Below are 22,008 nucleotides of genomic sequence, written 5' to 3' on the forward strand. Positions count from 1 at the left end.
CCACCTCAGTGGCCACTAACAATCTGAAAGAATCATCATTTCCCTCCACCCCCCAAAATTAGCATTGATTCGGTTAGCACAAACCCAACTTCCTAGATATAAATCCGATCTCCTTAACAACTCTAACAAGATCTATATGTTAGTCTATTTTTGATATTAGATCTCTGTGTTTTTTTTTTTTTCAAAATTGATTGTAGAATCTGATATTTCTTAGATCTAACTTGTCAGATTTCACCTTAATGCTTGGTTTTTGAATTAGTTGATTAGTAGATCTGCAAGGAATCGTGTAGTATAGTTGGGAAGGATGTACAAATAATCTTTGAGTTACAAGTATTTTATCTTTTGATTTTTTGGAGTTTCCGTATAATATTATATTAATTTTCTAGATTCGTAGTATTAAGTATTTATTCTTCAGATTTGTTTGCATTTATGTATGATTGATATAATTTCTATCATTAATGTAGATTTTAATGAAATAATTTTTTCTATAAAAAACCAAATTTAAAAAATGCAAAATCTGATACTCATAATTGCTATTCATGATTAGTAGTGAATATCTTCCTGGTCAATACCGAAGTATAAACAAAAAAGGCAAAAGGTCGACTCAAGGCTGCAATCGAACAGCTGGAGTTAGAACTTGAGTCAACGTGGAGTTCAAACTCAGCGTTAATATATACGAGTCGAACTCGAGCAATCATTTGTTAGATTGGATTGCTCCACAAGCCGTTCAAAAAGTTCGAATTGATGTGAAACTATAAAAATACCCATACATCAATTAAAATTGAGCTAACTTCGAGCTCCTCGCGAGTTAGAATGTCGAGCGAAATTCGCGTTGACGTCTCGAGCTGCTCGCGAGCCAAAAACAAGTCGAGTTCGAACTTTTCTTTTCCTAAGTTGAGTTGAGCTCGAATTTCATTTTTTTGGCTCGACAAACTCAAGTTCGCACATTAACAACTCCACCTCAACTTGATAAATTCAAAACTCGACTAGACTCGACTTACAACGAGGCCCATGTCAACAGGCATTAACCTAGGTAATAGTCCTGACTAGACCTTATTGCTCAATATTGGATTCAGGTGAAAACCCAAAGAAGTCCAACTCCAACCGGCCGAGGATTTAGTGAAACGTGGCTTGCAGTGAGTGGCCTCACCGGCTAACAACTGCTAGGCTCGACCAGTCTAAGCTTCACTGCTGAATTTTCCAGTAGAACCTTGTGGACTGGTAGTAAAAACCTAAGGCAGCTCGATCGTCTCCATTCATCCAAACCAAACCGGCCCTTCTGTTAGCTGACTCAGAATTCAATGGCCGACGTTGGAACTGCCAAGCCCCCGTCCTTATCCGAGGTCTGCGCTTTTTTTGATTGTTGTATGCTGCTTTTCTTTCGGGGTTCTTGAAATTTCAAATGTTGTGATGTTATTGTTGAATTCTTGATAGTTGTTGAAATGGGTATTTCTGGGAAATTGAGGATCTAAATTTTGTTTAGGTTTTTTATACATCTTGTTTTTATTGGGATAGGGAGTTGTTCTTGTGAAATTGCTAGTGTTTGCTGGAATTTGGGATTAGGATGGTGAGAATCCTCCTGATTGAAGTGTGTCCATTGCTTTAACTAAAAATCCGCTCTTGAATATGTGGAGATTGTAGGGAGAGGAGTGTTGAAAGGAGGAATGGTATTTGTATGAGGACAATTGTAGGTTTGTATTTGGATTAAAGAACTTGGATCTGAGAAAATGTGATGGAGGCCTAGTTTTGGAGTATAAGGACAGAAGATAAAAAGGGGAAAGAAATTGTGTTATGGGAGAACACAAAAAAGACAAAAGAGGGGAACAATTTGTTAGTATGTCTTGATGTTTGTTTGGTGGAAGACGTCAAATTTTAAGAATTTTAACGAAAATGTCTTGCTTTCTCTGAGGATGGAAGAAACAAAATGAACTGCTGGATAGTTTTTTTTTGAAGGTGTTTCCAATTATTTTTCTTTTCTCCCCATCTGAAAATTCTAAAGGAGTGAAAGTTTCATTTTCCTCTGCAAATCTTTCATTTCTTTCAGTTTCCTTCTGTCCAAATGAAGCGTGATTGTGTTGAAATCACATTCTTTCTGAGACCACATGATTGTATTGAGGACAAGGGATCCAGTGTTTTCAAAGTAACAATCTTGTTGTCACTGGTTTAAAATTGATGCATGCTTAAGGTCATTGTTTGTATCCTTTAGATGCAATCCAAGATTGCTTGAGCAAACCCATAGTATCATAAATCGTCCAAACAAGTGATGATTGAATGATACATTTGACATATCACCTGTACGATTGAATCTTTAAAATTCAAGTTGGAACATGTTTTTCCCTGCGATATTGCGGACTAACTGCATATGAGAAGTTCTGTAAGCAGTTTATCTGATAAGTAGGATAACAAGTTATATTTTGCACGATAACATAGTTTTTATGAAGTGTGCATTCAATCGCTCGTAGCCGTGAATCAGCCATGTTTACTACTTGTACTATCTAGTACAAAGGAGCTTGTAATGCAATGTAACAAGCTTAGGGCATATTCCCTGAGCTGAAGATGTACTGTTTAATGGACAGTTTGCTTTCAGAATTGCTTTACAAAGATTTGGTCTTTTCGTGCTTTTCAGTTGGCAGAGCTGATGGTTATCCTTGTACAACTCAAAACAGAGAGAAGGTCCATATACAAAATATATCCAGAGAAAATATTGAGCTTATTCAGTAAGCAGTTATAGATGAAAAGTATGCTTTAATAGTTGTTACTGAAAGCAAGGGTGCTAGCTGATATGTGATTTTAGCTGGAGCGCCCAAGTATCCTGAACTTACTTGACCTGAGTTTAGATAAATCTTTGGTTCAGTAAAATTGAGTGAATGGAAGTATGGTAAAAGCTTAGATAAAAACTTACTAATGAGTGAATGCTTTTTTACTAATATCTTAGGAAGGAAAGATTCATGTTTGAGTAAAAGCAGGCAGACTAAGAAAAGAACCTGGTCCACTTTTACAATAAACCTCCAAATTAGTGGTTCAGGAACAGTTGAGAAGCTGGAAAGACAAGCTTTAGTTTTGGCTTGCCTTCTTAAATGCTTGTGTCCTTAAACGTTTCCTCTCTGTGTGACATTTTCATGGCATACTGACGTCAGAATTTTGTGATGTCTTGAGCTTTCATCTTCCACGATGCATTTGTAATTTTCTTTTTGCAAACTTAATATGCAGCTTTATATTACAGATTAAACCTTGTCATGCCTCCTTGACTCCATTCTAGTTGGTTAGTTTTCTACAGATTCTGCACAATTGATGCCAATTCATTTCTTGTTGTTGCCGTACTTTTGTTTTGATGACTTGTGCATGTGGATTTGGATAGGCAACACTTGCTTTCTTTTGTTTCTCCATGATACCTGATTGTCTGATAATTCTTTTGCCTAGCAGCAATATCTATTGAAGGGAAAGGAAGATACATCTGAAGTCATAACAAAACCTGTGGAAGAAGCTGAAGTTAAAACTTCAGAAAATATTACTGTTGCAGAAGAAGTTGTCGAGAAAGCTGAGGATACTCCTGTCGTTGAAAATAGTGAAGTCCCTCCTACTGGTGCTGATGGAAGCAGTGAAGCTTCTGATACTGCTGCTGGAGAAAGCACTGAAGCCACTCCTGCTGCTGAGGCTGGCTCTGGAGATGATACACCTGCTAGTGAAAGTGCTGAAAGTGAGGTGGCAGGTGATCAAGAATCCATTGAAGATGCTCCACATTTTACGGTTGGTTTACTTGCTAATTGATTTTGACCTTTATCCATTGCTTGTACTCCTGATGTTTGGTTTATTCATCTCTTCATTGTCTTCGCTACCAGCTTGAGACTGCACCTGCAGACTTCCGTTTCCCAACTACAAATCAAACCAGGCATTGCTTTACCCGATATATTGAATACCATAGGTGAGTTATTCTTGTTGGCATCTGCTCTATCTATTACTTTTTATTTCGTTAGCCTGTGCAGACTGTGCTTGAGTTAGGCTAGTGAATTAGTCCGGGCATTCCAACATCATAACCCAGTTTATTTTCTCAGGTGCATAGCAGCAAAGGGCGAAGGTGCCTCTGAGTGTCAGAAGTTTGCCAAATATTATCGTTCACTTTGCCCAGGGGAATGGGTATGTTGCTTTGCTTTCGCAACTTTCTACTCATGGACAGACGGGATACTCTAGGATGTTGGTGCTAGAATCATAAATCCATGACACTGGTGACATCGTGCTTTGTCCTGGGCCTCCTGGCCTCCTTGCAAAGAAGTAATAAAGTAAACCCAGGATAAAATACACGGAGATTTCTGATAAAAATGATTTTGTTGTCTACTGGTTGGACACAATAGCTTGCTACTTTTCACTGCTAGATCACGACTGCAATCTAGATGTCAAGAAAGCAATTCAAGTCTGCATGAACATTGAAAGTGCATTTCCTGGTTTCTTTCTAGTATTTGGTTTTTATGTTTCTGCATTATGTTTTAACCCTGCAGATTGATAGATGGAACGAGCAAAGGGAGAATGGCACCTTTCCGGGTCCTTTGTAGATGATGCCAGCCAATCGAAGATGGTTCCTGGAGTTGACTTGCGAGATGCCTGCTGTCTTTCCATACGCATAGAGAGAATCCTTTTCAATCAACCGAGATAATAAAAATTTTGGCTTCTGTATTCTATATTGGAGCTTGTTCAAGCACGAAACTTGTTGCTCCTCAACCAATGAATTTGTCGCTGATGAATGATCATACCTTTGAGTAGACCTCTCTTTGTTCCCTTTGTCAAGCTTGACATTTGTAACAGTGATGAATCATTGGGCGGATGCCCGGTTAGAACTTCTTGCTGGGCAAACGATTTTTTTACGTGTCACAGAATAAAGCTTATTAGAACTTGTGGAACTATTTGGTAGTTACCATTGCTAGATTTTCTAGACCAGTGACATGAGAAAGCAGACTGATGCATGAATCTCAGTAGATGTATACAGATTGCTTATGGAGTTATCGTCAAGTACCCTCCCATTCCAAAACGAATTTGGTTTGCTTCATTGCTTGTTTTCGTCACGCAATGATGGAACCAAAATGCAAAAATTAACATAAGTTTAGAAAGCATGGTTCTAATATCGAAACAGCTTTTTATGGGGTTAATTACACTTATCCACCTGAACTTGGGGAGTGAGTAACACTTTGCCCCCCAATACCTAGGTAATGTACACTTTACTCCCATGTTAACATCTTGAGGGTTCTGAACGACATCATCAATTTTCACTCCAAAACTTACCCCAACTGAAATTCTTATACATGGAGCACAATTTGTAATACTATCCTAATGGTCACTTTGTTAATTGTTGCTCAATATTCTCTACAAATTTGGCTATAGAAACCAAAGAAGCAACTGTTGAATCACTATACCATTTGATAAACATCCAGAAACCCAAACGAAATGCACAAACTACAAAAGCAACTAGAGAGCAGAAGATGCATAAAGCCTCATGCAACATTTAAGACATGCAGCTTTGAAAGCTTTAACCATTCAAACAATGAATTACATTTTCATATACCTTGTTGAAAAAATTGAGTAGCAAAAAATTTAAGTGGTCTTGAAAAGATTTACGAGTTGAATCTAATTCATTTAGTTGTTAAAATACTTTTTTGTTTTTGCATAATTATAGAAACTCTTACACAAAAGAATGTCAAAGCATTTTGTTTTCCCCTAAACATGCAATTGTATGCATTTATTTCAATGGGAAGCAAAATTATGTGAAGCTTATCGACGTTTTCAAGTTACCAATTTTTGTACTTTTACAAGAACAAAATGAAAATCAAACTCCATTTTTCCTTTGGACTTAACAAAGATATCAGATAACAGTTCACATCTGTCTCCTTTTCTACTCTTTTACTTCCAGTCGACTACTTACTGTCACACACCTTATCTTCTCTGGTCCTTTTTTTTTTTCCCCTCATAAAATTCCCAAAGGAGGCCTTGGATAATAGCCATCCCTTTCTTGCTACTGCCCAGTTCAAACTTGGCTCCATCCTGCAGAAAAAAATGGGACTCCATTGTTGTTTAACTAAAACCAATTTTCAAACGTTAAAATTGGCTACAATCCCCTGCTCTTCCTCCTTCTCCTCGTCAGTCTCCCTCTCTCCACTCCCCAAAGTCAGAACCATCACCACCATCTCTTTTCCAACTCCCCGCCATTTCTTGTTCGCCAGAGCTTTCTCTTCTACCGCCACCCAAACCACCATCCCTCCTGCGGTCTCAGCCCCCGCCAAGGATAGCAACAAAGGTCAGCAGCAGTTCAACTCACCTATATGGTTTTGTGCATCAAATTTTGTGCTTTGTTTTGGGAAAAAAATTGAGTCTTTGTCGTGGGTTTTTTCCAATCTTTAGCGGTGAAGCCTCAATGGAAAGCAGCAATTGATTTCAAGTGGATAAGAGAGAATAAAGAGGCCGTGGCAACCAATATAAGGATTAGGAACTCCAATGCTAATCTGGAACTTGTTCTTGAGCTTTATGACAAGTTGTTGAATGTTCAAAAGGTAAGGCTTTCTATCTTTTCATCTTTATAGGGAACCTTTTTTACATAATATATATTTTTGTCATGCGTTTTCTTGTTGCAAATTTTCGCTTCATTGCAATGCTAATTTTTGGATTGGGCCAATTAGCAGCATTAACTTCTTTTTCCCCTCAGTTGGATTGGTGCTGCTGTTGTTTAATATATAATTTTGATCTTACTGTTCGGGATGTGAAAAATCACCTTTTCAATTGTTAATCTTCCTATTGACATTGATATCATTGAATGCTTTTAGTTTCTCTTTCTGATTCTTGGATTAAACAAAGTTACTACATGCTGGTTTCTTCTCAATTTTAGCTAATTTGATCACAGATAACAGGAAGTTGAAAGGCTTCGAGCAGAGAGAAATGTGGTTGCAAGCAAGATGAAAGGAAAATTAGAGCCTTCTGAGCGTCAGAAACTCATAGAAGAAGGTTTGCATCATATTCCCTCCTGGAATCTTTCAGCTGGTAATACTATGATTCAATCTGCCTTGAAATTTTTCTATAGGAAAGAACTTAAAGGAAGGGCTTGTTACTTTGGAAGAAGATTTGTTAAAGCTTACTGATGAACTTCAGAAGGAAGCACAATCTATACCAAATATGACGCATCCAGATGTTCCAGTGGGAGGTGAAGATGCCTCTACTTTGAGGAAAATGGTTATACACTTCTTCGCTGAGTCCTAGAATCACTTTGTTGCTGCTTTCTCTTTTTGGCTCATTCTTTGACTTTCTGGTAGGTTGGTGAGCCTCGTAAGTTCAGTTTCCCAATAAAGGACCATGCACAACTTGGAAAAGACCTAGATCTGTTTGATTTTGATGCTGCTGCTGAGGTATTCACTCTAATCTAAGGTGTTTAATTACTCTATCATCAGTTATTTGCATATTGCACCCTGCTTCCTATCTTCCATGAAGACAAGACTTTAGGACCTCCAGAGTGTGATTTACAGGTTTCTGACCCTGAGTTGCGCGTGGTTGCAATTCAAGTAACATATAATCTTTGTTTCTTGTCAACGTGCTGAAGCTCCTTTTCCTTGCAAAGATGGCCATAGAAAAATAGTTGCTATTTATGCTTTATTCTGTCTGTTGTCTGTTTATAATCTCTGTGCACTATACTCTCCCTTTTTTTTTCCAGTTGTTGCTGTAATAATGTGCTTCCCCTCTCAAATAGTCTCATATTCAAGGTTTATAGGGTGTAGAAAGAGTTGGTTGTGCACTATTTTGCATGCTTCTTCCAGTTTATGTGGTATTTCGGCCTTTGTGGAAGAGTGGGGGGTGAGCCTAGTGGGAAAAATGCTTATTATTGGGTTCAACACAGTCAAAGAATGCAGATTTTGTTTTTGTCATCTCAGATAATCCAATTCCCCTATGCACTGTAAATTTGGAACTTACAAATTAAGCATATCCTGTAGAATTATACATGGCACAGAACATGCTGGATAATCATATCTTTGCACATACTTATAGTTTGCACGATACACCTGATTTTGGCTGCTCTTTTTTTAACAGTCAAAATTTGGTTCCTGTGCTATTATGTCTTCAATCATTCCATAGTTGCATGGCACAAATGATGTTTGAACTTGATTACCGGTGCACTACTTTTGCATTCATGTATATATTATGTGTTTCTCGCAGGTCAGTGGATCAAAATTCTATTACCTAAAGAATGAAGCTGTTCTGTTAGAAATGGGCCTTGTAAACTGGGCAGTCTCAGAAGTAATGAAAAGAGGCTTTACACCTCTCACAACACCAGAGATTGTCCGGTCCTCTGTTGTGGAAAAATGTGGTTTTCAACCACGTGGAACAAATACTCAGGTGATTAGAGATGGTGCCAATACAAATGACCTCCATTGTTGAATTGTCCAAATCTGGGAAAAGGATCTGGTTATTTCCTTCAAAGTTTTCTTTTTTCTTAGTTGCAACATCCATGTGTTTATGTTGATAGTGTTTCATAGACAGGACATGAAGTTCAGTGGATTTATTTATCATTTTTAATTGTAACAAATACTGATAGGTTTACTCAATTGAGGGAGGTGATCAATGCCTTATTGGCACCACAGAGATTCCACTAGGAGGAATTCACATGGATTCAATTCTTTTAGAGTCATCTTTACCTCTGAAGTATGTAGCTTTCTCCCATTGCTTTCGCACTGAAGCTGGTGCTGCGGGCACTGCAACTAGGTAATAAACAAATCTTTCCATTGAAGATGATATTGTTCTTGCCTCTGATTTACAGTAAAATTTCCATTTTTGTACTCTTGAAATAAAGTGTTGTGCCTTGTGTTGATCTCTTGTACTTGGTAATTAATATTGTTTCATTCATTGTTTAATTTTGCTTTAATGATTTGTTCGAAGTTTTCTCCTTACCGTTACAAGTGAACTTTAACCGAGGAGAATGGTATTGCGGGCATGACGAGCACAAAATGAGAGGATGAATGGGCAATTATCTAAAAATCCTTTAATCAGTTCGTTTCGTGCTTTATCTTTTTAAAAAACTTTTTTGAGGACTTCTTCTTTTGGTTGAATTTCAGTGTGTAATTTCAGTTGCAAAGCACTAATTTTTTTTATTTTAAAATGGGGGTCTAATCGGACTTCTTGCTAAACTGGGATATTTTACAACTGAAGTTATAGATTATAATGCCAAAAACTTCATGTCATGTAATTTATTTTGTTCTCACATCAAATTAATCATTGGGCTATATTATTGGAGCAGGGGTCTCTATCGGGTTCACCAATTCAGCAAGGTGGAGATGTTTGTACTATGCCGACCAGAAGAAAGTGATTCTTTCCATCAGGAACTGATTGAAATTGAAGAAAGCCTTTATTCATCACTAGGACTTCATTTTAAGTGCGATTCTAATTCTACTTGCAGTTCTGTTGTGCATATAAACATCTTTATGTTCCCAAGAGTTCAGCGAATTCACCATTCATCAATCTTTACATGTCGATGCATTTCTCAGGACATTGGATATGGCATCAGAGGATTTAGGTGCCCCAGCTTACAGGAAATTTGATGTGGAGGCATGGATGCCTGGTTTGGAACGTTATGGCGAGGTATGGGCATTATTCTTGCTTTCTTCAGCTGCCAAGAATCTAGTATTTCAACTGTAGTCTAATTAGCTGCTTAGACATCTAAGCTGCAGTTTTACAATGCACTGATTCTCTTAGCCTTTCGTCCATATGTTTTTGCTATTGCGTTTTAGGATCTTCTGAGCTAGTTTGTTGGATTGATGGACAGATTTCAAGTGCATCAAATTGTACAGATTATCAAAGTAGACGACTGGGAATTCGATTTCGACCAGAGTCATCATCGTCTAGTCCCAGAAAGGGCAAAGGCAATTCCGCTCCCACACAATTTGTGCATACGCTAAACGCCACAGCTTGTGCAGTTCCACGGATGATTATATGCTTGCTTGAAAATTATCAGCAAGAAGATGGCTCTGTTATTATACCTGAGATATTAAGGCCTTTCATGGGTGGGCTTCACGTAATCTCCTACAAATATAAATAGGATACCTTTGCAATATATACATTCTTTTTCCATTTTTGACGTTGTAAAAGTTGACTGATTTCGACATTTTACCAGTTTTCTAGTACGATGAGTGAAATTATGCTACCTGGGAAATTGAAAAAAGATGTAGTTATCGGACTTTTATCTTAAACTACTCAAAAAAAAAAAAAAATGGTTGTTCCAAAGTAGGATAAATTTGCTGTCTCCGCCTGCAGTTCTTTCTCAAGATTGTCTTTTCATTTACCTTTTCCTTCTTATCAGCTTTTGTTTACGCATCCCCTATATGCTAAAGGCAGGAGTTGAAGAGAGGATTTGAGAGTATTACCGCATCAAAATACGTTATTCAAGTGTGAGTAGCACATGATAACAAGACGAAAATAATAACCATCTTATACATGCCACAAAGCAACAAATTAATCAATGCCAGGAGACTAGATTACGTAAAGTTTGCTAATTTGGCAAAAAGCAGTAATTTGTTCAGCCATGTCCTGCGGCAAATCAAACTCTGCTATCTGAAAAATGTGGAAGCAAGTCTGCAAAACCTATTTGGTTTAAAACAAGTGGTATTCCTGCCAATATTTTGAACCCGATACGCTGAAATTGGCGGTCACGTTTACAGTTTGAGTTTGCTCAACTCAATTTTCTGGACAGGATAGGTATATGCTTCATAGTTGATCTGTTGGCCCAAAGAACTCAGTTTTGTGAGAGTTGTTATCAAGTCAACCTGAAAAAACAACCGATACCACTGTCAGCATACATCATGGACATGCAGCTTAAGCAAGAATCAATAACTTGCAAGCATTTCTTGTCACAACATACAGCTTCACGATCAATGTGTATCATCAAAACCTATTTGTGATGGATTAGTTCCAGAGGATAAATTAACTACCAACAAGTTTGCCTGAAGAAAGACAACAGATTTGGTGCGTGATCTTGAGCCTGTCAAATTGTAAATTATCAACTTGCTAAACATTTCTTTGATATGGTACTTAACACAGATGCTCAGCCAAATACTTCTCTAGCTACACTTGTCAATCAATTTTCTTGGATAAGAAGAAGAAAAAGGGACATGGTCCTTGCCTCGTAGTCGGTTTGAGACACGGTCTCTCGGCTGCGTTGATATTTCTGAACCCATGGAGAAACATCTGGATCTGTTGCTAGCAAAGCTTCGGTTGCAGCCTGATCAGGCCCCAGGAATGCAGACATAACAGCCAGCTGGGCAACATGACATGAATATGACTGTGTGATCAGAAATAAACCTCTTTTTTCCCTAAGATACTTTTGCAATAGAGGAGAGTGGTATTCAAATGCAGAGGATACAGCTATACGGGTAAACCAACTGGGCAAATTTGGGATTTCTGAATTTCTAAGATCAATATGACAATAACTAGATAGAAATGTAATAGGCATCTTGCAAAATGTGGTAAAGCATATGTTAATGGAGAGGAGGAAAGGGAAGATTCATTGAGTAGTTTCTTCAACAAGAAGCCTAAAGCTTACATGACTACAGTTCAAAAAACAAATAGGGGAATGTGCATGATATATTTGAAGATAACAGACTGCAAGTTTCCTTTTGTCTTTGTTTTAACTGAAACTCAATGTACCTGACGTGGACCAAAGCCGAGAGCAGTGAATTTATCTTTCATCTCCTGAACACTTGCTTTCTCCCACTGAGGTACCCTGCCCTCTGGATCAGGTTCTTGGGCATCTGACCGCCCAAATTCCCGATTAAACAGGCCCCACTTTATGGAGAAAGTGCACGATCATCAGGTAGAGCTATTTTCATTGTTTTCAACATTTAAATGCAGGAAAACAAACATGGCGCATTTTAAAAGTTGCGCAGGTAATGATTGATAAGTAGTTCATCATTCTTCCTATGGTAATGACAACTAGGAAAAGAGCTGCCCAGCAAAGTTTCTGGGCCATGTACATTATTGCACTGAATTGGTAGTAATGAAACAAATGCTAACTTTTCCAAGAGTGTGTGAAAGTTTCTATTCTGCGACTTTTATCATGCTTGGAGCAGTTTTTTTCAGAGGAGTTCCAACTTCAAGAACGAATTCACCGCAGAGATAAAGCTATATGTATCATTCAATTTAATCTTTGCAGGTGCTTCACCTATACAGATGAAATTTCAGGGTGCTTGAGATATGCATTGAGATTGTTTTGATGTAAAAACTCAAAGGCTTTTACAACAAAAGAAAAGATACTAATTTTTAATACTCTAGAATATTTATTTGGACTCCAGTTTACCAAAAAGGTAAAATAAAGATAAATGCTTTTGTGATATGCAATCTGGGGTTACACAAAAATAACCTGTCCATTTGACCCGTATGCAGTGTATAACAAATTGCCTTTTTCTTCATTGCCACCACATTTTTTAATGGCTGCAGCTAGAAAGGTAGATTTTACTGCACTTTGTGCTGCACCAAGCAAGCAAATCAAATTAAGAAAGGAACATTGAGGCAATAACATGAAAAGATTTGAATATTTGTGTTTAGCAAATGATAGCAGTGAAGAAAAGTGATCAACTAATATCCATTTTTGTTAGAGGCATCTGAATAAATTCCTAGACTAACTTGACACTTTCATTTTGCTTTTCATCTTTAATGGCAGTTTGCAATATTGTACTCTGAATCTGGACTCTGTACTTAGGATGTGCACTTGCTAACTGTACATAGCTTTTTCTAGTTATGTAAAAAGCTCCATGCTTTCAGAAAGCTAATAATTTTCTTCCTTTTTATGCTCTATCATAGTTCAATATTTTTGAATAACAGCTTTTTTTAAGTATTATTCTGGTAATGGAGCAAATTGTCAGTTGGAGTTTGTTTAACATTGAATGCTGTTCAAATATAATGGTGCGGTGCAATAAAATGCTGAAGTTCAACCATGTTCAACCTATATGCCTCACCTGCATATTGTATCAGATCTGCATATGAGATTGGTCCCCCTTTGGAATATGAATCAATCTCCTTTTTGGCTTCCTCTAACAGGTTCAATGCAGCCGCAAGGCCCTTATTTTCTGGTCTGCTGATCTCTGAGCTTCAATCAAGGGAATAAAAAATAAGACGAATAAGGCTATCTGGCTTATCTAAACAAGAAGTTAAAGTGCTTAAGGCTATGGAGTTGAGAAAATCAGAAAACAAGTTTAGAAACTTAGCTATCCATATTTTTCTATTTTCCTATCCAATTTTGTGTTAATGGATGCTAGAGATTTCAGAGTTTATCTGCCTTTATGGAGAAAATCAAAGTAGCAAGCATCTGTAGCACATGGAATATTAACATTGGATACACTGACTGAACAACTCAAAAGTCATAAGATACTTCACTATTCAAGTAGGAATTCCAGGTAAGATAAACCCTTACGACGAGATTGAGGCCAAAAATAGCACCCTGCAACATGGAAATTACAACTACCTGAAACGAACTGATCCATTTGGACCGCCAGATTTTGTACTCTGTAAAGCAATTATGAATAAGCAAGTCATTTGTGCTTCCATTGAATAAATGTATGCAATTTACAAAACTCAACCCTGACCTTATCATAAGTCACAGAGTCATTAAGTGCTAAAGTCAATATGGGTGGAATGAGATCTGGATTCCCCTGGAGAAAGACACAGACCATAGAAGTGATAAATTGCTCATTGACATAAGCTTAATCCATTCACGTGACATAATAACCATCATGAACTCAATTCCTTTTACCTTTATAGCTGTAGCGAGGGTAGCCTTGACGCTTGCTAAGATAGCAATAAGAAGGAAAAAGAAAGGACACAAGAAGTTCATCCAATGAAGAAGAGAAAACAAAGTGGATTTCAAAATGACACGAGTATGGATAGCTCACACTGAAACTCTGAACGCTGTCTCCGTTGTATCAAGTCAGCCGCATTGGCCACTTCAACAAATAAGCAGGATCTGGCCATTACGTCCTATGGGAAAATTATAACTGACGGAAACTCATCATCAAATCACGCTTAAAGAAACAAAAGCCATTCTTTTACTAGAAAAGAACTTAATTTTTTCAGCTTGTTTGATAGGGTTTTACAATCCACTTTTTCCAATTGCACACACATTTTTTTAACTATCATCAGCATACCTTGCTCTAGTACAATATCTCACTAGATGTATGTGAAAAATATGATCCCTGCGGCTAGTTTCTTTTAGGATTGTTAGCAAGAATATATAAGCTTCTAAAGTTCTAAAGTAAACTATACAATCAAAACTTAGAAGCCAACAACTCAAACATGGAAACTCTGAACAAATGTAAGACGAAAGAATCTCACCATGCCAATAGTAGCACCAATGCCGTGCAGCATATCTCGCCTACGAAAGCCATGTCGTTGCACATTATCCACTTCAATCTTGCAGCAAACTATGCCCTGAATACAACAAAATCTTGAAACTAAGATATGGAGTACTACATTGTAGCCATTTCTGGACAGAGTAAAAACAGCAATATCATATTGACAGGGTCCAACATATAGTCATAGCGGTAAAGAAAAAGAATGTGAGAAAGAGAAACAACAAATAAAAGTGCTCCTGATTGCAACCAAGCATGCATGGACAGTTTCGCTTTAAATGCAACAGATATCAAAGTAATTAAGCTGAGTACACCATGGGTTGGGTGGTTCGGGGGAAGGAGTGTAAGTGAGAGGTTTCAGATTCAAGTCCTTCCATTTATACTAAGAAAAAAAGAAAGAAAGCTGAGTGTAGTGGTGGAAAAAACAAAAAACAAAAAACAAAAACAGAAAAAATTCGAAACTTATTCAGTACAACAAATTAATGCAGACCGCTATGTACTTACAGCATTAACGGGGTGTCTAGAGGTAGTGCTGGATGGTGCAGGAACTACTGCAAGGAAAGAAGGGACGGTTGAGATGAAGGAGACCATCCCCACTTGATCTTTCTCGCAGTTTCTTCCAGAGGGAGGGATGGATAGTAGTGTCTCTGTCTATGTATGTGAACTGTGTGAAGTAGCGAAGAGGAAGGTGCAAAGGATATTGTATTATTACGGGGCCAATTGGGGGTCGACGTGTGACTATGTACAATGTCCTCTTCATCATCATATCTGAATGCGCTGTGGTATCTAGTTATCCTCCTATCCTTTAAAACTTTCATTTCCTCAACTTTAGATATGCACCAAACTGGAAAAGAATGGCAAAAAAGAAAGCTCAAAAAATGATAAGCTGGTAATTGTCTAACACTTGGGGAAGAAAAATGAAAATCTAACAAAGAAGAGGGTAAAATTTTTTTTTTTTAAATTTTAGCTGGTAATTGTCAAATTCAATTGATAAGCTGTGATATCAGATAACTGCAAGATTTTGTCAATTATTCGAATTTCCAAGATTTAGGACTCTCTTGTCTTCGCAATTCACCAAAGCAACGGTTCCATTGGACCCATGGAGTAATTTCTTTTTCTCTTTTCTAAGTTTGGTAGATCTCTATTAGTAATTCATGTTCGAAGGCTGGAAAAACCTAGAGTTCTTGGATTGCGATTTTTGGTCGGAAAATTACGTCGTTTTCCGTGATCACATTTGCCTATTACCTTTTTCCCTCACATACATCAAATCGCTACAGTAATTTTTCCATGAAAAATCATGGAAAATGCAATCCAAACACAACCTAGCGTGTGATTCAATTTATTTGGCGAAAAAATAAAAATAAAAAGTTATAAACAGAAAAGGATACCTAGCTCAAAACTATGCATGAAAGACATTAGCCCATTTGCCAACTTTGCAAGAGGAAAATAATACAGTGAAAGAGGAGCAAAATGTTAGCCACAAGATCAGAAGAAAAACCCTTTACTCCCCTGGGAATCTGAACAGAAAACGAAAAGGCAGTTTAAGAATCAATCAAGTTCTTTGAAGTGAAAAATGATCTCCCATTTTTTATTGCATTGGATGAATATCCAAGAATGGCTAATACACCAAAAGCTTAGCTTTATTGTAAACGAACAGAATGCTTACATTGACTTTGCCTATTGATCTCTTTTTACAAATGCCTCCTCTCCTATACTCCGCTGAAAAAACAAATCCTATGCTGAACAAAATAAGTGCCGACCTAAAATGATCTCTCTTCTGCAATCGTTGCAAATGATTTATGCGTATATCTATCAGTCAAGAGTCTCCCTGGATCTGTGTAAAAAGCCTATGCACATCCGATGATCTATAAATGGTGGCACCAATGGCCCGATCTTCAATAAATAATTACATGCACATTGCGGCGTTGATGCACACCCAAAGCCATAAAAGAACCAGAAGAATGTGTTCTGCACCTCATTGGCTACCTTCTGATTCTTGAACTGTTTGTATATCGAGATTCCTTCTGACATAAACAATCTGGCAACGGGTTCACATAAAATGCCTCTTCTGACCGAAATCTATCAGTCCCCTTCGTTCCAGAAATTGGGCCTTTTCTCTTCCGCGGAGATCCTTGCCTGGCAATCAGTATTAGACAAGTAACGTAAATATCGAAAACCAATATGTTATTCATATGGAAGTAAGTTTCTAATAGCATCAATGTGACGCAGAGCAACTGAATGCTCATAATTCACATCACTGCTAGTTGCTATGATCATCACTGTTACATTAGTAATTTAATGCACACTAAATTTGATATGAATTGCACAGTAAGTTTTACACATCTACGTTCATGCACTTATTGTATAAGCACTCTAAAAGATGAAATGGATCTTCATGTAGAACGTAATCCTGATGCTTAATGCTAATAAAACTACCAGTTAAACAAGACAAGCATAAAACTACCAGTTAAAAATATGCACCAAATAAGGGATATTTGCTTCAACATACCGCCTTTTGTGAATCTCAATGACTCGACTTGCCACGTTTTTTCCTTCTTTCATCGTCCCCAGCTCAATTTTGTCAAAAAGACGAACAAGTGCTTTGCTGATAAATCAACGGATATATACGAAAGCAGTTTTAGTCCTGCTGGAACTGGAAGTGAGATGCAAATTTTCAAAACCTAGACAAAATCCTTACCTATCCGGTAAAATAGTTTTTCTATGCCCAAGAAAACGTCGATGTCCCTCCACTGCCCTTGCCATGTTTCCAGAGTATGAAGGAATGAATATGTCACTCTCAACTGATACAATGTAGTCCAATGCAGCCATTTGAGAAGCATGATTAGTAAATGGTTCAAGCTCCTCAAAAGTGGCCAACGTTTCCTGCATAGGAACAGTAAATCTAAACCAATCTGCACTTCATCAGAAGGTAGGGGGAAAATCATGCAAATGAAAGGCATCTCTCAACTTATCACAAGGAATCTGCTAGCCCCAATTTTTTTGTACTTGAAGTCCAAATTTAGTTTGGTGAATATCAAAAGGTAAGAATCTTCTTTCGTTTTCTTGGCAGGAGGACTTGAACTGAATAATGCACTTTTACAATGATCATTGTAAACTCTGCTATTCCACATGTATGGCTATTTTTAACTGGATAGCATACTTTTACAATTAAAGACATTTTTCTATAATTTTACCTTGTTCATCAATAAGGGAAAGCGTGACCTTAGATCAGCCATCCGGGAATCACCTCCATATATCTCTCCAGCAGCAATATATATAGGGGTGTTTGATGAAAATCCAAGAAGACTAAGGAACATCCCAACCTCCTTTGGAGTCAATGGACAGTAACCTTTAGCTCTCTGCTCTATAGGATCAATCTCTTTTACTTTCCACCAGGTGGTGTTTTCTCTATAAATTTAATAGGATACGCATCAGGGAAGGCCATTAGTAAAGAGGCACAAGGACCACTTCATAATCGTACATGATAAGACGTACCTAATTGCCGTTAGTTCTTCAGCTTCTTCTTGGGATAAATCATGCGTGCATCCACTAAAAGCAAGCATATCCTTCTCGTATCTTAAATGCAAAGCAATGTATGGACCAAAGGCCCTCATTCGCTCCACCAACAACTATATGAGAAACAGAAGCTGATTCAGTATCATAGACGAGAAAAATAAAGCAACTAAAACTAAAGCAGCATTCAGCCTGGAAACAACCTTTCCCATTGCCTCAATTGTGGGAGCAAAACGGAGTGCCTGATAACAAGCACGACAACGCAACTTTTGAATATCTGGCGGCAAGTTATTATTTGCCAAACGAGAATCAGACTTTGCTGCTCTAATGACCTGCAACTATTAAACATTTAGTAGCAAAACAACAATCTATAAACCAGCATCCACCAAATTATATTTCCACAATATGCACCTGATACTCTTCCCACATGCTAGCTATCTCTTCCTCATAGTACTCCACACCAGACCAACTTCTGAAGTGCTTAACCGCTCTAGTAGCTGCCACAAGTTCTTTGGGAAGCTTTTTGATAACTCTTATGTCATTTGTCAGGGAATTAATGAAATGATCTTCATCAAAGACATCAGAAAAATTGCTGCAGTTCAAGATAAAAGAATCAAATGTCAATATACCATGAACATTTTAGTTATGTGAGATGTGTATCCACTAACAATAACATAATAGAGTGCCAGGAACAGTTTACCAATTCTGGTCCTAATGAAACAAAAGAAAGGGGGGAAAAAGGTACCTAGAGTCCTGCCAAAAAGAGCGTTTGTCAAGTTCTGGAATCACAAGAGTTGCATTTATAATACGAGCAACAGCAACCATGTCACATATCTGCAATTAGCATTAATCAGGTTCTTCAACTTCCAATTTGGTTCCGGAATAAACATTCACTCATTAAAGTATATACTTATATATGTGTAGGAGTTCTGTACTCCACATTCACTGCGCAACTGGACAGAAAAGAAAAAAATTATTCTCACTTTCCCATGCTAAGTCCCACTGTGTATGTTAACAAACTTCAGTTCAGAAAGCACTTTTGTCTTAACTTGCTTGCTATTGAAAAGAAATCCTGGAAGAAGTTCAATATCATATGCATGGCACAACTTTGTCCCGGTTTTGTAGCTTAAGCTACATAAATTAGAATTAGTCAGACAAGTGCAAGTTGAGCAGGGGCGAAAAAGTTACATGACATTGAATATGGGATAGCACAAAAAGCAGAACAGTAACCAAAACAAAGATTCTTAGCAAACTGTTTCAATGGTTGATCACAGAGAGCTATTAGATTCAGAGGGTGAGCACAGAGCAGTTAAACTTTTCCTTTCCTAGTGCTGAAACAATTAAAGCCTTTTCAAAATCCTGAGCACAATTTGCTTATGTTCTTGGCAAAACAAATAAACTTTATCTAGCAGTCTAGGGAACTGACTTGTTAAAGATTCACAAGTATTTAAGCAACATCAACAAATAAATGCAAATTTGAATATTTGAAAACGTGATCAAGCAAAGTACGGTTCAATGTTAACCTGTCCCAGCCCCAGGAAAAAAAGGAGCACAAAGAGAAAAAGAATACAGAAAGAGGATATTTGAAAAGAAAAAAAAAAGGTCCCTGTGGCAAAAAGAAAGAAAGAAATGTGCAGACTGCAATTGCTTTTGAACAGACTTAGGAGGAGAAACAAACCCCAGCTCTCATCTGATTCAGTCCACCATTTGCATGAACCAGCAGGTAACCACGAGGTTCCGGAGGAGCTGCAAAAAAAATTAGTGCATTATTAAGAGTTGGCGCCACATCAAAGTCTAATATGAGCACTCAGATAACCACAACTATCTCGCCTTGTCTGGAATGAAGAATAAAACAAAGGTTACTCACATGCGTAATATGGACTTGGGGCAACACAGGGTTCATAGTCCCGATTTGGTGGCGGCTTCCATAACTTGTCCAAATCCGAAGTACCACTTGCACTGTCCAACTGTCAAATCTAAAAGAGTGAAAACATGAAAGATGCATGACTACTTTTTATGGAACATATGCACACATACAACAACAACACTCAAAATCAAGCCACATTTTATATGAATCACCACAAGCACATCAGTTTCTTTGACGAGCAATAGGAAAGAATGCAACTTCTTTGCAATAAGTCAATTAAAATAGAAGGACACTACTACATAAACCAAGAAAATACAGCGTTTCAAGGAAAAGCACAGCACCGAGCGAAAGCGAGGAGATTTTGGTAAATGAGGCGGAGAAAAATCTTGATTCCATCTTTCCTCTCTTTGCAGGTTCTGAGACATAATTTCATGTTGCTACAAGATTAAAATTACCCATATCAGTAAAATTCTTCAAAAACAAGACAAGCAACAATGAGAACTAAATTTCCACCATGATCCTACCTAATCTCAAATATAAAAATACCTATGCCGAAATATGAACTTTCACTTAATCAAATACCAGTATCAACGACCGGATTGCAACCGACATCCCAAATTCCTTTCTCTTCCCCCCCCCCCCCAAAAAAAAAAAAGAAAGAAAGATGCTTTCTACTGAATTGGGTTGGAAAAAAAGGCAACTAGCAAACAAATACTAATAGATTGAAAAAATTACAAAATTACCTCAGAAACCGGAAAAATGCAATATAGACATCATAAATGCTCTAATAACTTCAAAACCCCAAAATTTCATTTGACATAATCAATAAGTAATATCAAAAGAAAGCAGAAATAAATGAAGAAAGAGAGTAAAACAGAAATACCGTTGTAAGCGACCTGGTAACAGCAGAGGGAGAAAGTCCCAGATGAACATGTACTGACATCAAAGCCACCAAAGCTATTGCACCTATGGCCAAAGTCAGCAACTTTCTGACCAGCACCACCGTTTTCCACTTCCTCTTCTGCATCACTACCACGTCCTTCGAAATCCCTCTAAAACCCACCAAGAAATATCAAATCTTTACACATTTTAGCATCCCATATGGGCAGAAAAATATGATGAAATATAGAAAAAGGGTCGGCTAATTTTGACACTTTCTTGAGTTTAGAGTCCAAATCTAAAAAGTTTTTGGTGTGTTTTGTGTAATGGTTCTATTGTTTTCAGGCCTTTTTGGTGTTTGGGTCGGTTATAGAAGTGGAGTTAGCATTTATACACAATTACTGAGATGAAACAGTGGCATGGTATGGTATGAAGTAGAGCGGAACAGGCCGAAGAATCCTACGGGGATGGACCAAACCAATTGAAAAAGTAGTTTTGGGGAGAAAATAAAGATGTCAAAATCAAGATTATGTGGGAAGGGAGAGATTAATTATTGATTTCCAGAATTAGAGTGGATCTTTTTTTGTGCTTTTCCTTTTATTTTTGCAAGCTTTACTTCCAATAGTTGTGACTATGTCCACTTTATATATACCATTGATGAGTTTCAATATTGCTGGAAAAAGAATACAAATGGTAGGGAATTTAACTTGGTGAAAATTGGTCCCCCAGTCAACATACAATAATGCATTGCAATTTTTGATGCCCTTTCTCTATTTAGGCAGAGTGATATTGCTTAGCAGAATTGCGTAATGTTTTCTTTCAAAAAAAATTGCATAATGTTTTACTTCACATTATGTTGTATTGTGCTAATGAAACATTTAAAGCGCTGTTTAATAATTCAATTCAATAATTAAATTTAATAGATTCAGATTTTATCATATTTACTTGTGTTTGACAAAACTTATGCCAAAATAAAGTGACATTTTTAATTTTTAATTTTTTTTTGGTAAGTGGGAGGTTTTTTCTAGTTACAATCACTCTTCTTTTACGACCTAACCCAACTCTTCCAAAAGAAAAAAAAAGGTGGTAAACTATTTACTAGGGGTTTGTTCTCGATTGATTTTTTTATTTGCTTTTAGCTTCCAAATTTAGAAAAAAAAGTTATTTGATTTTCTTAATTGCTTTTTGCTTCAAAATTTACCTTTTTAAAAATTAAAATAAACTAAAGTTACAAAGTACTGGTTTTTTGATTTCTGAATTTGGCCTCTTAAAAATCAGAATCAATTGAAAACAAATTTCTTAATATTTGTAGAATTTTGAATATCAACTTGAATTGGAATATTGGCATTCCTAGTTGTGCTCACTAATTTAGGCTGTACTAAAAATTCGAAA

General features: G+C 37.2%; 4 protein-coding genes across 8 annotated transcripts; 2 read left to right on the forward strand and 2 right to left on the reverse strand.

The window, feature by feature from the left end:
- The first annotated feature begins 1,107 nt into the window (after nt 1-1,107).
- LOC113749435 (cytochrome c oxidase subunit 6b-1-like) lies at nt 1,108-5,001 on the forward strand. Its single transcript, XM_027293178.1, has 5 exons — nt 1,108-1,343; nt 3,424-3,747; nt 3,840-3,922; nt 4,053-4,134; nt 4,494-5,001. The coding sequence occupies exons 1-5, from the start codon at nt 1,302-1,304 to the stop codon at nt 4,545-4,547; spliced, it is 585 nt and encodes a 194-aa protein (XP_027148979.1). The 5' UTR covers nt 1,108-1,301; the 3' UTR covers nt 4,548-5,001.
- Nucleotides 5,002-6,010: 1,009 nt separating this feature from the next.
- On the forward strand, nt 6,011-10,123 carry LOC113749520 (serine--tRNA ligase, chloroplastic/mitochondrial). 2 transcript variants are annotated; one of them, XM_027293279.1, is made up of 10 exons: nt 6,011-6,280; nt 6,385-6,533; nt 6,888-6,981; nt 7,058-7,206; nt 7,287-7,379; nt 8,182-8,361; nt 8,561-8,727; nt 9,260-9,394; nt 9,507-9,600; nt 9,785-10,123. In XM_027293279.1, the coding sequence occupies exons 1-10, from the start codon at nt 6,040-6,042 to the stop codon at nt 10,055-10,057; spliced, it is 1,575 nt and encodes a 524-aa protein (XP_027149080.1). In that variant the 5' UTR covers nt 6,011-6,039; the 3' UTR covers nt 10,058-10,123. The 2 variants fall into 2 exon arrangements, with proteins under 2 accessions (XP_027149080.1, XP_027149082.1); XM_027293281.1 differs by lacking the exon at nt 6,011-6,280 and having other exon boundaries at nt 6,444-6,533; nt 6,881-6,981.
- Nucleotides 10,124-10,368: 245 nt separating this feature from the next.
- Nucleotides 10,369-15,053, reverse strand: LOC113748943 (thylakoid lumenal 29 kDa protein, chloroplastic). 2 transcript variants are annotated; one of them, XM_027292547.1, is made up of 11 exons: nt 14,862-15,053; nt 14,341-14,436; nt 13,902-13,986; nt 13,763-13,797; nt 13,596-13,661; nt 13,475-13,515; nt 12,969-13,099; nt 12,374-12,480; nt 11,662-11,799; nt 11,138-11,272; nt 10,369-10,781 (listed from the first exon to the last, which is right to left on the reverse strand). In XM_027292547.1, exons 1-11 carry the CDS (start codon nt 14,946-14,948, stop codon nt 10,671-10,673), a joined length of 1,032 nt encoding a protein of 343 aa, XP_027148348.1. In that variant the 5' UTR covers nt 14,949-15,053; the 3' UTR covers nt 10,369-10,670. The 2 variants fall into 2 exon arrangements, with proteins under 2 accessions (XP_027148348.1, XP_027148349.1); XM_027292548.1 differs by lacking the exon at nt 14,862-15,053 and having other exon boundaries at nt 13,902-14,003; nt 14,341-14,402.
- An 861-nt stretch (nt 15,054-15,914) lies between these two features.
- Nucleotides 15,915-21,069, reverse strand: LOC113750150 (O-fucosyltransferase 7). 3 transcript variants are annotated; one of them, XM_027294094.1, is made up of 12 exons: nt 20,621-21,069; nt 20,079-20,174; nt 19,738-19,837; nt 19,549-19,616; nt 18,616-18,623; nt 18,282-18,462; nt 18,074-18,202; nt 17,853-17,986; nt 17,552-17,765; nt 17,056-17,240; nt 16,867-16,962; nt 15,915-16,493 (listed from the first exon to the last, which is right to left on the reverse strand). In XM_027294094.1, the coding sequence occupies exons 1-12, from the start codon at nt 20,762-20,764 to the stop codon at nt 16,340-16,342; spliced, it is 1,509 nt and encodes a 502-aa protein (XP_027149895.1). In that variant the 5' UTR covers nt 20,765-21,069; the 3' UTR covers nt 15,915-16,339. The 3 variants fall into 3 exon arrangements, with proteins under 3 accessions (XP_027149895.1, XP_027149894.1, XP_027149896.1); XM_027294093.1 differs by having other exon boundaries at nt 18,616-18,704; XM_027294095.1 differs by lacking the exon at nt 20,079-20,174 and having other exon boundaries at nt 18,616-18,704.
- Nucleotides 21,070-22,008: the final 939 nt, after the last annotated feature.

Source organism: Coffea eugenioides, chromosome 10, assembly GCF_003713205.1.
Source record: "Coffea eugenioides isolate CCC68of chromosome 10, Ceug_1.0, whole genome shotgun sequence".
Classification (NCBI taxonomy): Eukaryota; Viridiplantae; Streptophyta; class Magnoliopsida; order Gentianales; family Rubiaceae; genus Coffea; species Coffea eugenioides.

Coding starts and splice junctions, on each gene's coding strand:
- LOC113749435 (XM_027293178.1), top strand. CDS start 1,302: ATGGCCGACGTTGGAACTGCCAAGCCCCCGTCCTTATCCGAG. Junction 3,923..4,052: donor CGATATATTGAATACCATAG/GTGAGTTATTCT, acceptor TTATTTTCTCAG/GTGCATAGCAGCAAAGGGCG. Junction 4,135..4,493: donor CACTTTGCCCAGGGGAATGG/GTATGTTGCTTT, acceptor TTAACCCTGCAG/ATTGATAGATGGAACGAGCA.
- LOC113749520 (XM_027293279.1), top strand. CDS start 6,040: ATGGGACTCCATTGTTGTTTAACTAAAACCAATTTTCAAACGTTAAAA. Junction 6,281..6,384: donor CGCCAAGGATAGCAACAAAG/GTCAGCAGCAGT, acceptor TCCAATCTTTAG/CGGTGAAGCCTCAATGGAAA. Junction 9,601..9,784: donor GTTTGGAACGTTATGGCGAG/GTATGGGCATTA, acceptor ATTGATGGACAG/ATTTCAAGTGCATCAAATTG.
- LOC113750150 (XM_027294093.1), bottom strand. CDS start 20,764: ATGCAGAAGAGGAAGTGGAAAACGGTGGTGCTGGTCAGAAAGTTGCTG. Junction 19,838..20,078: donor AATCTCCTCGCTTTCGCTCG/GTGCTGTGCTTT, acceptor TAGATTTGACAG/TTGGACAGTGCAAGTGGTAC. Junction 16,494..16,866: donor ATTGAGATTCACAAAAGGCG/GTATGTTGAAGC, acceptor ACTGATTGCCAG/GCAAGGATCTCCGCGGAAGA.
- LOC113748943 (XM_027292547.1), bottom strand. CDS start 14,948: ATGGTCTCCTTCATCTCAACCGTCCCTTCTTTCCTTGCAGTAGTTCCT. Junction 13,798..13,901: donor ACAGCGTTCAGAGTTTCAGT/GTGAGCTATCCA, acceptor TTGCTATCTTAG/CAAGCGTCAAGGCTACCCTC. Junction 11,273..11,661: donor TCGGCTTTGGTCCACGTCAG/GTACATTGAGTT, acceptor CATGTTGCCCAG/CTGGCTGTTATGTCTGCATT.